The sequence below is a fragment of the Lissotriton vulgaris genome, chromosome 2_1 (genome assembly GCF_964263255.1).
Source record: "Lissotriton vulgaris chromosome 2_1, aLisVul1.2, whole genome shotgun sequence".
NCBI classification, from domain to species: domain Eukaryota; kingdom Metazoa; phylum Chordata; class Amphibia; order Caudata; family Salamandridae; genus Lissotriton; species Lissotriton vulgaris.
Window position 1 is genome coordinate 1,347,987,619 of NC_141687.1, and position 16,216 is coordinate 1,348,003,834.

The window sequence follows — 16,216 nt, forward strand, 5'->3', positions numbered from 1 at the left end:
AACTGAGAATTGACTGTTAACACCCTCAGCAGTTCCATCTTCATTGTCCCCTTCTGCAAGTCTGCAAACTGAAGCCTGGAATCTACTATCCTGAAGCATTGTTGGTCTTAATTTTAAACTGCCCAATCCAGACTGGAGGGCTTTTCTTGATTCATTTGATTTAGGTATGCTGCAAGAAAATTGGTGCATAGAGTCTATAAGTACATCTGGGTTCACAAATGTTCATTGTCCAACTAGCTCACAGGGTAGGTTCAGCCGGCAAGTGGGTTGATTACCTGGGTTAAGAACCAGCTATCCTGCATGATTAGAAGTCTCAAGTTAAATTTCCAGGATATCCTAGGGTTGTCCCTTGCCTGGGATGGGCCCCCTTACTATATCTTTAATTTCTACAATAGGAAAAAGCGGGGCGAACAAGCCATTCAGTACTCTTCCAATCCTTGAGGAAGCTATCAATGCTTTACCTTTCAATGACCAGGCAATTGCCTCTAGGAACTTCAAGGTAAGTTTCGAACACTGTCATTTAACCTAACCGAAGAGAAAGATGCTGCTTTGGGCGTTTCACAGCTAGCTCTGAAACAGTAAAAAGAAGTACACTGGCTGCTAGTCAGCGGATGAGTTTATCTCTTCGTTTAGGTCTCAAAGAATGCATAGGCAGGTCTATTTCCAACAGTAGAGGTGCCCATACCTTTAAGCAACTCTTACAAATGAGCTGCATAGATTATATATTTTTCTATATTTACAACTGTGGACCTCGCTTGTAGATATGGTTGTTCATCACAATGATAGCGACCACAATGTCCTCAAGCTGATACTCAATAGGCCTGGGATTCAAGTAAAATCGATTGGTACTTTCAAGCTAGCGGGAGAGCTGGCCCACTCGACCAACAAGCAGGCCCTAAAATGGGATTCTGTTTGCAGGACAAGGATACACTGGCACAGATTTATGGACAGGCTGGGGACATCTGGAGTTAATGACTCCCAGTGGGTCTCTAGTTACAGTCTCTGTCTCTACATCTCCATGAAAAACTATTCACTTGTCTTCAGGCAAGGATGGCAGTGAGGCCATCAAACCACAACCACATTGTCTATTGTTTAACAGCTACTGTAGAGTGGCCAGAAACAAGCTTATCAACTTAAAAAAACAGGAAATAGAACCGAAACATCATGACCAGTGTAGGAAAGTAGGATCTGATTCTTAAGGTTACCCCTACTTTTTGCTTTATGTGATGCTGTTTTGGACTAGTCTGACTGGGATCCTACTTTCTCCCTAAACTGTTAAGTTAGTACCTAGGTACCATCCCAGAATGGATACTGGGGTATCCTTTTCAGTCCCTAGAATATGGTATACACCTAGGGCATAGGTACCCAAGAGATCTCCCATTGGCTGAAGCATGCATTATGCCACCCATGAGACAATGCAAAATGGAACTAAAGCCCTGCCATTGCAGCCTGTGTACGTTGGTGCATGCACCCCTTACTAAAGATATAGGTTTACTATATCTTAGGGTCACTGCACTTAAAACCTATAAGTCACCACTATACAGGCCTTTACAATCCTGAGGGAAGGGTGCTTGGTTCAATTTGTCATGGACAAGATTCAGAACTGAAACCACTGCACTTCTATCGTCTGGGCACTTTGGACCTCGCTGGACTTCGTTTGGGCCTGACTTAGTCTCCCTTTCAGTCTGCTGCCTCGTCTCGTCTGTGCACCATACAGGATCCGTGCAGGACCTGTGGAGCATCCAAAACACTTGAAGATAATCTCCCTTGAAGTGTAGGAGTCACTTCCCTGCGTTTGCAGGCACTGCAACACTGCTGACCGGTTAATGGATCCCAAGATCCTGCGGACTCTGAAGGCTTCAACAACACAGGTGGTGGTTATCTAGGTCACCCGAGAGCCGAGCTGACCTCTCACAGGGTCAGAATCCCTTGTGGGGGTTGCATTAACAGAACCTCTGTGCACTGCGTACTTTTGCAAGTGCATATGCTTGTTGGCAACTCTGCAACATGTGCATTGGGCTCCAAGTAGACCCAACCTCTGGCAACTTCTTCCACCAAAATCTTCAGCCACCTCGCCTCATAGGCACCGTAGCCTGCTCCTATTGGTGAGCTGCTCGAGGTCCTCTCACAACTCCTGTGCCTCCGGCCTGTGGGTCCATTTGAGGGTCATTTTTGTTTCTGCTGGGCTCAACTGATTGATCTGGCCCTGCCCTGACTCCCCTGCTCGTGGTGAGTCTCCTGGACCTGGTTGGTCCCAACGCTGCACCTTCTTGACTTCTTGTGTGGGTTGCATTTTCCCAGGCTTGTTGGTGCTCCTGTCAGATACCGACCCCTCAGCACTTGACATCCTTCATGGGACAGCTCGTTTCCAGCTCCTGGTCGTCCTCCGCTTTGCCTGATCCCCGCAGCTGCAGAGCCAAGGTCATCAACATGATCCCTAAAGCACCTGATATCGGTGGGCATTTGTTTACCAAGCTCCAGGTTACTCCTAAGTGACCTAGACTCTGTCCCCTCTGCTTTCAGGTACTCTTCATCAAGAATCTAGGTTTCGATTCCTACAGACACTTTCTCCTCTTCCAGCAGCGGCACTTTCCTGAAATCCTCCATTAGGTTCGACAGTGGTTTCTGGCGCCACTCACACCTATGCACCCGGCTTCCCTGGGTTAGGTAACTTAGGTACCACGGTATCCATGGGTGGGGTGGGTCTCCAACCTTCGGTCTTCCACAGGGTTTCTTCAAGGTCAACTGGGAAGGGTCCTTAAACTTCAAAAATACAAAACCGCCACTTACACTTAGAGTTGTATGGAGCCTGCTGTCATTTTCTCACACTGCACACGGCCTCCATGGGGTCCCTATCTACTCAGCTTGGGTTTCCAGCGATCCTACTTCCACTCGACATTGTCCTGACTCTAGTAGTGGTTCTTATAACAGTTTTGGAGTATATGGTTTGATGCCCCCCCTGGGGAACAGTGTATTAGTGCTATTTAATGTAATTTCTTTGCTAAAGTATTGTGTGGTTTGTGGCTATCTCCATGTAGGAGATACTGTAACATACTAGATAAGTTATATAATAAATACATACCTTGGGTGGTTCTTTTTCAGTTAATCTATACTATAAGATTGCATTCTGGTAAAACAAAATGCTTTACACTCCTTTAAGACGAAGCCTGAAGGTATCTCTTCACAGCTACCACTTAGAGAGCTTTCTGTGGTTGTCTAAGACCTCTAAAATCACCCTAAGGGTTGTCTGGACTGGTGCAGGGTGCCCACTTACATTAGTGGATCGCATTTACCAGGTCAGCTTCTCACAGCCACTAAAAACTATAAAGATACACTGACTCAAGCTAAATCTGCCAGCAAAAGCAGGATGCAAGAGGATCTAGTAGCAGCATTTAGGGTAAGACACAATATATTGTTCTTGGGTATGGATTGGTCATGATGTTACATATGTTTATAATAACCTACAACCTGAGGCATAGGTGGGACACTTTTAGAATGTATATATAGCTAAGATGACTATCTTATTTGAGCTTCAAAAGCAGGTTTTGACCCTCCTGTAAGCAAAGTTACTTCCATGGCTTTCCAACCTAAAGATATTTTGGAGGCAATAAAGATGATGGAACTCCACAAAGTACCCGGTCATCACTCTATCTCTGTGGACCTGCTCCTATCAGAACCCCTTTTTGGGCCCCTCCTACTTCCACCTGCTATCTTATTCTGTCTTGGTAGGTGGCCCAATATCTAGATCATGGCAGACCGCCGATATTGTGTTGATATTTAAAAAGGGCAGCAAGGGGCGTGGCTAAGATGGCGGCCTGAGGAGACGTGTTTGCCGGAGGCTCCTCGTCCGATCACCCTCACAGCAAAGTTTCCACGGGCTTTCCTGCCTCTCGCTAATCGAATTGGCGGTGCGACCAGTGGGGAGCTGGCTTGAGGCACCTGGGGAGCCGCGAGAAGCAAGAATCGGCATGTCTGGACTGGGCACGGGACGCGGGCCTGCACCGCGGCGGAGACCCGGGGGGCCGGGTAGCTGGAGGCCGAGTGTGGAAGAGCCGGCAGCAAGAATGACGGCGTCTGCAGCGACGGGCCGGCTGGGGGCCCTTCACCCGAGGCACTAGAGAGGCCGACTGGAGCAGCGCTGACCCCCACACGACAAGCTGCGGTGTGACCCTGCCGAGAGGTGAGACGCCGGGCCGCAGGAGGCACGGCGGCCCAAGGGGGGGCCCAGAGCACCGGAGGCGGCGGAGACCCTGCAGCACCGGAGTGTGAGGTGAGGTGGAGGGCAGCGGAGCGCGGGGCCGGGGCTGTGCCGCCGTGGCCCAGACGAGTGACAGAAGGGCCTTATGGCGGTGGGCTAAATCGAGGCCCCGGCTCCGGCCTGCAAGACGACACACAGCGCCCACGAGGGAGACCCGATCCTCATGAGGCAGCAAGGGTCGGGCAACACCGGTGTATGTAGCGCGGAGTAGGACAAAGGGGAGACCGGCCTCTGGCACTCGGAGGGGGGGGGGCAGGAGTTCGGGCCCCCGGCGGCTGCAGCAGACACAGAGTCTCCGCCGCCCATACACTGGCACGCAACGGTGAAGGGACATTAGGGGCCGGGCACGGGCCTTCCGAGCACCAAGGCCTGAAGTTGGTCTGAGGCCTGGGGCGGCGGGCCCACAGCATCGCCGTAACCGGAACTGGGAGGGCCCGGCCGGGTGCGCCACGGGGAGGTGAGTAGAGGGCTGACCAACTGCCCGCGAGGCGGCTATCGGGGGGCAGTGATCGGGCCCCTGGCGGAGGACTGTAGGGACCGGGCCGGGAGAAGAGGTGGGTCCAGGCCCAAGCACTGCAGGAGGCCCAGCGTGAGCCCGTCCAACACGGCCTACAACCAGGGAGGTGCACCCTTCCCTCCCACGAGGGGGGGGAGCCACATCGAGGGGGGCGGAAAGCCGGGCCCCCGGCAAGAGGAGACACCGGATCGAAGAGTAAGGTCGCCTTCCATCAGGCAGGCACAGTGAGACAACGTGGGCGGCGGAAGGGCAGCCTAGGCCCGGGAAGGCCTTCGCGGGCCAACTGGGAAGAGCTGCGTGGGGCCACACCGGGAGCGGATTCCGCGGTCGTTACCCGGAGGTGCCAACGGGAGGGCCAGCGACGGCCGGACGTACGCGGAGCACGAGTAAGTGGAGTGCAAGGTGTGCAGAGGCTGGAGACTATGAACTCAAGTGGTCGCAGAGGGACACGCACGATACAAGACATGTTGACCAAAGGCTCAACGAAAGGGGAAGAGCCCGGACAAACCGACGACATCCATGTCGCCCAAGGAGAAAGACCGTGAAGGGGGCGGATGCCCCTGCTACGAAATCTTTTATGGAGACTTTTACCTCCCTGAAGGAGGACATCCAAACCCTCAGGGCAAGACATGGCGGGAAGTTACAAGGAGCTACGTAAGGATGTTGATGAGCAAGGAGAGCGGGTGGAGGCGGTAGAGATCTCCGGACACGTTAGAGGCGAGGAGGTGGACATTTTGAGACAGGAAATCCTCAGACTGCATGAACAGCAGACAGACCTGCAAGCGCACACCGAAGATCTTGAGAACCGCTCGAGACGCAATAACATTAGGGTTCGAAATGTGCAGTCTAAGGCGGAGGGGGAAGACGTCACCCTGTACCTGCAGGAGTTGTTTCGGGAGATTCTGCAGGAGAATGACGACTTTGTGATCCGCATCGACAGGGCCCACAGGGTGGGTCCCCCTCGCAGGGCGCCTGCTCCTCCTCCGGACATTCTGGCGTTTTTACCGGACTACCCTCTCAAAGAACGCATCTTGCAAGCGGCGAGGAGAGCGCAACCTATCAACTTCAGGGGTCACACAGTGGAGCTCTTCCAAGATCTCTCCGCAATCACCCTACAGAAACGACGAGCATTCAGGGTGGCCACCACCTTCTTGCGGGACAAGGGGGTCCCCTACTCCTGGGGCCACCCATTCAGACTTATATTTAAATGGAACGGCTCCCTCCACCAATTGAGGTCACTAAAGGACACCTGCTCTCTGTTGGGTATCCAGCCGGAGGGCGATGAATCGGATGACAAGGAACCACGATCCACGCAGTCTACAATGTCGCAAACGCCCAGGGACGGTTGGCAGACAGTGAGGAGACGCCGCGAGGCTAGGAAAGGATTCAAACCAGACCCAGAAACGGTGGCGCAGGGCCACGAGGCAGCAATTCAGGAAGTAGCTAAGGACACAGGAGCCGAATAGAGGAACCAGGACTTTGCCCGTGATCTTTCACAGCACCACACGGGGGGGGACAGGGTCCTCGAGGCCGCCATTGCCACACATTCCCTTCCACACTTTACCGCAGGCCTGAACTATTGCTGAATAGGCCTGGGACAATGTTCACCAGTTGGGGATTGGGAGTTGGGATCGGGGAGGGGGGGTGGTAGGGGCAGGGGGGTGTCTCAAGGGGGGGTTCAGTTGGGGTTCGTGGAGTTCTGAGGTGGGAGGGCGGGCCCGGGTGTGTTCGTTTCAGGGAGGCAAGAGAGGCAGGGACCCGAGGGGGCTCCGCTCAGGGGTTTGTGGCGATGGACACAAGAGTCCGAGGGCGCATCAGGCACAGGCAAGGTAGTGGCGGGGTAGGGCCTAGTCCCCCAAATGGCGTCTGAAGCTTTGCAGGTCCTAACCCTAAACGTTAAGGGCCTCAACAACCCAATCAAAAGGCGGGCGGTGCTCTCATACTTGGAGAGCTCCGGTGCGGCAATTTGCCTCCTACAGGAGACACATTTGCTGGTAAAGGACTGGCATTGTATGCGATCCAGGGCATTCCCGACGCAGCTCTACTCCTCCACTATGAAGAAGAAAGCAGGGGTGGCCATTCTGTTCGCTAAGCACTTCAAGGGCCGAGTACGAGACAAGGTGGCAGAAATCAAAGGTAGACTGCTGGAGCACACTGTTAGCATTGGTAATGTGGAGTTTACAGTGGGGTCCATCTACGCGCCCAACACTAGGCAAGAATCATTTCTCACGGGGGCGTTGTCGGAGGTTCTAAGGGCTGATGCAAGGTACACATTGGTTGGTGGGGACCTAAACCTGGTGATGGATAATGTGTTAGACAGGTCAGGGCAAAGATTTGGCGACTCCAGTGCTCTCTCTACAGAGAGGAAGCGCTGGCTCGCCAGCAGAGGCTTCCGGGATGCATGGAGGGAGATACATCACACAGCTCCGGGGTACACTTTTTATTCACATGTACATCGGACATATGCCAGGATAGATCACTTCCTTAGTTCGACAGATATGGGCCCTATGGTAAAAGACATGGAGGTCACCCCGGCGGCCCTTTAAGATCACAACGCAATACTACTACACCTGCAAGTCCCTCGCATCCACTCACACAAGGGTAGGTGGCGGCTCAGGGAGTCCCAGCTCACGCGTAAGGGGGTCGCGCAGCAACTCTCACAGAATATATCGGACTACCTTACCAGACATGACACGGGAGAGGTAGCCATGACTGCGGTATGGGGGGCACTAAAGGCAGTAGTCAGGGGAGAACTGATGGCGATTTCGGCCGCAGATAACAGGGAACGAAAACAAAGACACCAGGAACTAACCGCACAGGTACTGGAGCTAGAGCGAGTGCATTGTCGGACGGGGGCCCCTAGGATATGGCGTACACTGAAGGCTGCTAGAGCGCAACTTGCAAGTCTTGACTTGGACAGGGTAGAATATGCGGCGCTACGCCTCAAGCACACTTATTATGTGGGGGGAGATAGGACCGGTCGCCTGCTGGCCAGCAAACTCAAAGCGAAAACGGTCAAGGCCAAGATACAAGTCATCCGCGAGGAAGGCGGAAGAGAGCATTGCGAAGACTAGCGCATAGCCGAGGCTTTCAGGGCATTTTACGCCAAGCTATATGAGGCCGATCCGGCCTCGGAGGAGGTCGGGACAGAGTATTTAAACGAAGCCAACGTAACCGCACTGAATGGCGCGAATTCAAAAGCGCTAGACTCTCCCATTCGCTTGGAGGAGGTGGTCTCTGCTATTGCGCGCCTTAAACCACTCAAGGCGCCAGGCCCAGATGGGTTCTCCGCGGGCTTTTACAAAGCCTTTTGCCATCTCCTGGCCCCGGTGTTAACAAAACTCTAACTCATTTCGAGGCCCAGGCTCGATCCCACAAGAGATGCTCGAGGCGGACATAATCATCCTGCCAAAACCCGGAAAAGACACCTCTAAATGTGCGGCATATCGGCCAATATCGCTTCTGAATATTGACCTGAAGCTTTTTACCGGAATCTTAGCTGCAAGGCTGGGGCCGTGTCTCCCAGGCATAATTGAACCAGACCAGGCGGGATTTATACCCTCACGCCAATGCGCAGACAACACCAAACGCCTGATGCACGTGATTGATAAGGCCCACTACAATGATTCGGATGCAGCCCTATTGTCAGTCGACACTGAAAAAGCGTTTGACAGAGTGGACTGGATACACCTAGATAGGACGCTATAGAGATTCGGGCTAGGGGAGCGATTTAGAGCCAGGGTGGCAAGCTGTTACGCGACCCCCCAAGCAACTATCAGGGTGAACGGGACGGGTTCCAAGCCACTGGACATCCGCCGGGGCACGTGGCAAGGCTGCCCCCTTGATCTACTGTAACTCCTTTGAAGAGGGGTGATTCTTTACAGTTAGGGCCATAAACTGCATCCTCAGGGCTAGGTGAAAGCCTGGGACCGGCCTGGACAATAGGACACGGAGGAAGAGGGGTGTCAGAGGGTGCGACAGTGAATAGGAAGAAAGGGAGGTGTCGGGCAGGCACGGGGTGTGATTCCCAGGGAAGAGCAGCGCAGATGGAGGGGTTTTATGGCCCATGCATGAGAGCGAGAGAGAGAGAGAGAGGGGGTGGCCAGTGCGTGGGGGGGGGGGAGCTTACGAGGGTGGGGGGGATCGGTGGCGTGCAGAGAGTGGGTCTGACCAAGGCATCTATAATGGCTGCCATCCACGACAAAAGTGTGGCATTGGGAAAAAGGCAAGATGGCGCAGATAATGTTTATCAGCACAAATTAATTTTCCACATAAGGAAGGGCTTCGGACTTACTTGTTTTGCCCTGAAAGTCCAAACGTGTTTTAGTAAATCCCCAAAGTGCAGTAATAGTTATGAAATTTGGTTTTATCTGGACTACGGAAGAGGGTTGACCTCAGTTTGCCTTAAGATGTAACTGGGGCTGTGATTGATTATCAACTAATACGGAATCTTTTTAATCTCTGAATAAATTAAATATTAGTACTAGGCATCCCTTTTAATCGCTTCAAATTAATACTATGAAGACCCTGAAGATATTGATCTCAGATATACAGCATCAGATACTGGGTCTACATAACGTAGTGGATAAATTATCATCGTTAAGATGTAGTTTTCTATGCTCAGCAGAACAATATCTTTTCGTGTTCCCTGCACAAAGTGCAAATTGTAGCGATACAGAAGATGTTTTGCCTTTGGAGCAAGGTTATGGAATCGGTCCATTTATACTTAGCTTGAACGGTGACAGATAAAGTTCTGAAAATCCAGTTGCTTGCTGTGAACTTTGCATGAATCCCTTTCGTTTTGGACTCTGCTGATGCCATACCAAGGAAGGGATCTCGTTTTAAGAGCAGCCTGACCAACTGACATTTTCCTAACGTCTCTCTCACTAATCACTAAGACAGGAAGGTCATGCGAGTGACAAGGATCATTTAATTGATGCCAAAATGGAATAGGTTACTTATACTGTAAGCATCTGTTCGTGGCATGTGATTCACTTGCTTAGCATACTTCTACCATATAGTGTTGGGTCCGGATGTGTGCAAGTTGTTTTTCTTTGAAGTCTTTCGAGTCACTAGTCAAAAGGACTCCCTCTTGGTGATCATGTGCATGGGCATTGACTCAATTGCTAGACTGTTTTCCCGCATGCGGGTGAGAATAGAGTGAGTAAGTCGCCAGTAAAGTGATGTCCATGCAAATGCTATAGTGTATAAGAACTGCAACGGTTACAGGTGTCCAGGGAGGGTGGGCTCATGTAAATCTACAGCATTACATACCACAAACAGATGCTTACAGGACAAGTAATATTTTCCGTTTGAGACATGTGTGGCTGTAGATACACAAGCTCTGTATAGACTGTAAAGTAGTCCCTCTCCAAAAGCGGTGGCTAACTGTAGGTGTTACAGCTGTTTGAAAGAGTACGTAACACTGCCTGCCCTACATTGCCTTGTTGGTGTGCCAAAGTAAGGGGGTGAAAAAGCAACAAAGAGTGGTTTCATTTTAAGGGACGCTTAAGTTCTTTCAATATAATACACAAGAGCTCTTTGGCATCTAGGATATGAAGAGCTCTTTCCACAAATAAATCCGGTTGTGGAAATAAATCGGTAATTCAACTGACTAATTGAGATTGAAAGATGAAACCACTTTGAATGGTAATTTGGGGTTGGTTCTCTGTGTAGGTGGAATAATGGTTAATGGCAGGTGCTCACTGATGCGTCCAAGTGAGGCACTAGCCACCAAAAAAGCAACCTTCCAAGATAAGAATTGCAGGGGATGTGAGAAGGTGGGTTGGTATATGCTGTCCATTAAAGTGGGCATCTTGTACCAGTACACACGACCCTTGTGATGTATGAGGTCAAAGATATCCTTTAGAAAGCTATCCTAGTGGTAACTGGAGAGCAGCCTTCAGGCTTAATCTTGAAGGAATGTAAATCAGCTTGTTTTACCATATCACCTCCTGAATGACTAAATGAAATAGAACCACATAGTAGTTATATACAAATATGTATTTATTAATAGAACTATCTCTACTAATCTCTACACGAGATTAGAACATAAAGCACACAACACTTAATCAATAGAACATTCGTAAGTAGCACAATACACAGCGGGCGCCGAACCATATACTAAAACAAGCATTTGCAATGTATTAGGTCTCGCATTTACGCAAGTTTGAGCTATTGGCATTGTAAATGACAATTACTTTTATTTATGTTTTTGTTTTTAAAACGTAAATAAAAGGCCTGGTCATTTACAATGCCAATAGCTCTAAATCTCGCAATTGCGAGACCTACTGCATTGCAAATGTTTGTTGTTTTTCGCTTCTTTATGGTGTTATCAGTCTTTGGTAGGAGTGAGCTTCAGCTCCGAGATGAGTGAGTACTTAAGATGACCATGATGTATGCCTATGACTATGCTGACTAACTGCAATGTCAATTGAGATGTTGTCTGACGTTATTGAACATGTAATGATTGACCCACTGAAGCGCACTGACGAATAAGCAGGCCTCATTTCTTGTCTCGCGTTGTTTAAAAAAAAATTAAAAAAAAGAATAGCTCTTTTCAACGCTATATATTGAGCTATGAGAACGAGTTATTAATCGCATTATATGTATGAGCCCTGGATGTAACCTTCTGTTGTCCATTTATGGCTTTTTTAACGTTCAAACTATATTCATCTTTTTTTAATATCTCAGGTGTTCTATTTTTGAATGTCTGTTTCTTAGTGTTTTTGCACAGCTAGCACACTCTCTATATGCACTGTTGGATTGAGTGCCCTGAAACACTCCGGAGAGTTGTCGTTTTTTCCTTACACATCTGCAGACAGCTCTTACTAAAGGAAGCTCCGGTCTGGAGCCCGTGAACCGTAACAACCCTAATAGTGGGTGCCTGCGAACAGGGGTGGGGTTAAAGTAGTGCTGCTATGAAGCGGAGTTTGCACCCCGAGGGAGGTGGTTATTTAGGGCGTCACACGAGCCGCTGGTTTGCGTGCCCTCCTTTATCAGTTAAATACACATGCACGCCTCCTTATATTCTCAAAACACAAAACAAATATGGAGAAATACAAATACGATGAGCGAAACCAAATGGGGATGAATACAAACGGAAATATTCAAACAATTATTGCCATAAAACCTGGAGCTCGAATTATGATGGTACTAGCGGGGGGACTACAGGGTGCAGATTACAGAACTTTCCAATTGTCCTCTGCTCCGGCTGCAGGTTGAGTCCTTGCGCACAATGTGACCTGTGGCGCCAGGCACCAGTCGGTCAAGTCCCCGCTCCCCACATGGTCACCACCGGTATGTGTCATCGGAAGGCCCGGAGGCCTAATTATGATGGTATTGGAGGGAGGGAGGGTCAAAGTACTTACTGATTACCTTCAGTGCTCTGACGGCAGGGTGAGTCCTTGCGCACAGTGTGACCTGCGGCGCACGGCACGGGCCAGTGAAGTCTGCCCCCTCCCTCCCTGTCACCATTGGTACATGTCACCAGGAGGCCCGGGAGCCCTTGATGCAGCCAGTTAGAAAACACCAGCACTCGCTTGAACCCTCCGCATCAAGAATGGCCCAGCAGCTCCAGAGAGCCCAATGACTACAAGCCCAAGTAGGGCCATAGAACACAGACGCATCAAAACTTGCCATTTGACTTGAACTTTCCAGAGGATAGAGTGCCCACAATGGGAGTTGGATTGGTAAAAGGACTGTGAACGTGATCAACCTCACTTCTTGCGTTCAGTGAGGTACAACTTTGATTCACAATCTCCGATACCCTTACGGTGCAACACAGAACATTTGTCGCTGAACTCGTCAGGCTTTGAGCCTAAGCACCATAAGCATCCATAACCGACATCTGTTTAACGGAAGCGCCCCACAGTTTAAAGCCTAGTCTTTACAGGAAAAATTCTCCCAATTGCACACAGTCGTAGGGATTTTTTGGGAGTCTAAACACACACAAAAAGTTGAAGTGAACTTCCATTTGAGAGTAAAGGCATGGCAAAAAAAAACAAAAAAAGCAGACTTAATAGAGTAGGAGTGGAACCAATACACAGCTCCGTGTCATAACTCATTGAGGCAAAAAGAGGCTACCTTGGTGTCCCATTGTGCAACCCCCCCCCCCGTGTGCTGGAGTTGTTGCAGGTAAAGATTCCGGATTCAGTCTGGCGCTTAAAGTAATTCAAAAGGTCGGGAATTGCGGTATAATGGTTGAATTTAACATGAACCTTTTCAATAAAGCAGTAAAATAAACAAATTATTAAATACCTTGTCACATCGGGTCTGGCAGGATGTGCTGTTAAAAAAAGAAACATTTAAATCGTCACTCAGTTTCATAAATGAAGAAATCATGAAGCAGACAAAGCTGGGCGCATTACAGTTTGGCATCCTAAATTGTTTCCCTGATAATTCTTACTTATAAACGGTGCAATAGAGCAAATAACTGATTTGAGACATTGGCCTATTCAATTTAGACAGACAAAAAATGCTGTGAAGCATACAGCAAATGCGTTAACCAGGTAAGTCAAAGATCATTGTAATGGGAGTTACAAACAAAACAAAACATATATATATATATACATATACATATACACACTTCTGCAAGCTTATTCTTCACAAAGATAACATTGTGATGTTTTTTTTTTACGTTACGTGATCATCAAATAGTTTAATCACGTGGTAGGTGTATGTCTTTTTATTGATGTTGGTTTACAATGCACAAGAAAATATTCTGAAGTATAAAGCAAAGCTTGCTAGTACTTGCCTATCTGTCCGTTAAGATAACCAATGTACTTGAATTCTATCTGCCCCACACAGCAACAGGGATATTCTACATCAGAGGGTGCTTCTGTGAGCTGTTTAAACTGTGTTTATTAGGGCCTGTGCACTTCGTTTTTTGGCCAGCAGAGGGAGTAAAGTTTCAAGTTAGTGAGGCCTTTACCTGCAGTAGTCCAAAGTGTGGATTGAGCCTGTCTCCTAGGAGATTCTGAACAGGAAAAGCAGCTTCCAACTCCCTGGCCAGCAAACCTTGTGTGAGGTGTCTGGGACCTTATATGGTCTGCTAGTGGTTGGTACATGTGTACACTGAGTGGTGGTTGTATCTGGTGTTTCTATTGGATAAGGGTTAATGTCCTCATTGGTTGGGTATTTGAGGGTTCTTATTGGTTTCTGGGTCTGTAATTCAATCATTGTAGGGTTGGGACTAGGACTAGGGTTAAGATTTCTATTGGAATTAGGGACTAGGGCTTCCTATGTTATTGGTTGTTGGAAGTAGGGTGGGACTGAAGTAGTGTGGCTCACTGGTTAGAGGCGGCAGACCCGAGAGCAGAGGACGGCCCGGGACCAGGGTTCGATTCCCGGTGCGGCAGGTTTCTGGACCAGGGTCAGCGGACTCGATAATTCTCTCGCCTCGGTGCCCACTCTGATCAGCAATCACACTCGGCAACTCTGGGCATTAGCTTGCCTCATCTTCACTAACGGCCCCACCAGACCGCCGGGGATGCCTGGTCTCACCCTGGAGATACCCATTAAGGGACCATCTCTCAGGGAAGCCAGGAAGGGTTTCGCAGCGGTCGAAGCGCCTTGGGACCCTCCGGGTAAGTAGTGCGCTATATAAATGCCTATACATACATACATACATACATACATACACTAGGGCTAGGGTTAGACCTTTAATAAGGAAGTAGCGACTAGTCCAGCTGGTGTGATTTGCTGCTCAACTAATTTTGGGACTTTGAGTAGGGTTAGGCTTTGTATTGGAAGCAGGAACTAGGGCTACCTGTGCCATTGGTTGCTTAGACTTTGGTTGGGACTACAGGTAGGGCTAGGGCCTTTATTGGACGTAGAGATCATGGTTTTCGAACTGATTGGGTGCTTGGACTAGGGCTAAGATTGGCTGTAAGGTCCTGGTCTCCTATTGGTCTAGATTTTAGGGCTAGTGTTGTGATTGGATAGTGTTAGGGCTAGGGTTCCCATTGGCTGAAGGGGTCACCTGATTACTAGGGCTATAAGAAGGCCAGGCTTAGGGCGTCTCTGCCCGAGTGTCGAAGCTAAGGGCAGAGAGGGTAAGGGCAGTTACCTGTTTGAGCCGATTAAGGGCGGAGAGGACATGGGCAGTTACCTGTTTGAGCCTGTTCGAGACTGGTCGGGACTAGGGCCAGAAATGCTGCCCATTTTCCCACTCTGCAATACCCAGCCCACACCATCCACAAACAGAGCAACACACACACCAGATGTACACCACACACAACACTATGCACAGATTAATGTACCACCATGCACAACAAACTCAACCAAACCACATCTACACACCCTACTATACCAACTACCACACCTATCCACCTTCACCTACAAACAGTACACAACTCTATCCTATACCACTAACCAATACACATCACTAACAACGCCAAACACCATACATAACCACATCCCATTCAGACACTCTCTCCCTGCTGTAATTACACCTAACAGAAAACCTTTTATCACTCAAACATATAATCATCCTTCCATCAGTTGCCAACACCCACCCTCCTCTCCCTTCTACCATAAAAACACTAACGCACAACACACACACTGCACACCACCACACTTTGTAACTCTTGCAACAAACCAGTCTAATATAAACACTCTCACCTCTACTTCATTCCCTCCTACACGCAACACTCTACTCAAACACATCACCACCACCTCTACGTCACAACCTCGTCTCACAAACAATAATATACAAACAAATCCAGTGCATGAAACATACATCAGCACCCCTTTTCACTACTCAAAAGCAAAACATCTCACACACCAGCACAAGATCTTCAAAGCGCGACACCTCATAAACCTTACCATCACAAAATACAAACATATACCCACCTTTCAAACCACACAAAGGAACAGACTCCAATGCCAAGGTTTCACTCTTCCACCACACCTAACACAGATACAGCAATACAGCACCGCTCTTATAAACGCCTCTAATCCATTGGACAATTTAAACCAATACTACATGGCCCACATGCTGCACCACCTTCCCTGACTCCTACACCTTCCACCTTAAACACACAAAAAATATAAGCAACATGCCACACCTCACAACTTTGCTTCCCCATGTCTACTTCACAACAATGTTACACCACAAAAGCATAAATTCTGTTCAAAATCTATACGAGTGGCTACAGGAAGCACAAGTTACTACTTATGTAACGATATATCTGTAAGAGACATTAGTTAGTGATAGATTCCTTACCTTAGAATATCCCCAGGCGTCAGACTGGATCCGGAAATTTTTGCGTAGCAATACCCCTGCGCGCTGGTAGGCGTCGTCTGCGGCTCCGCGTCCGTCGTCGGCGTCGTGAGCGCCGGGATGACGTCGGAGTATATAGACGGCGCCCATGCGCGCTGACGTCAGTTCTGATAACACAGCTTTTCCGCGCCAGATACGCAGAGCCATGATAGAACTA

At 49.1% G+C, this 16,216-nt stretch overlaps 1 protein-coding gene across 1 annotated transcript in view; it reads right to left on the minus strand.

Moving 5' to 3' along the window:
* Window positions 1–16,216, minus strand: part of EPB41L5 (erythrocyte membrane protein band 4.1 like 5) — a 1,452,967-nt gene that overhangs the window by 653,253 nt on the left and 783,498 nt on the right. Inside the window, exon 14 of the mRNA XM_086957110.1 lies at window positions 13,035–13,062. Coding sequence (XP_086813236.1) covers window positions 13,035–13,062 — 28 coding nt within the window. The remainder of the gene's footprint in view (window positions 1–13,034; window positions 13,063–16,216) is intronic.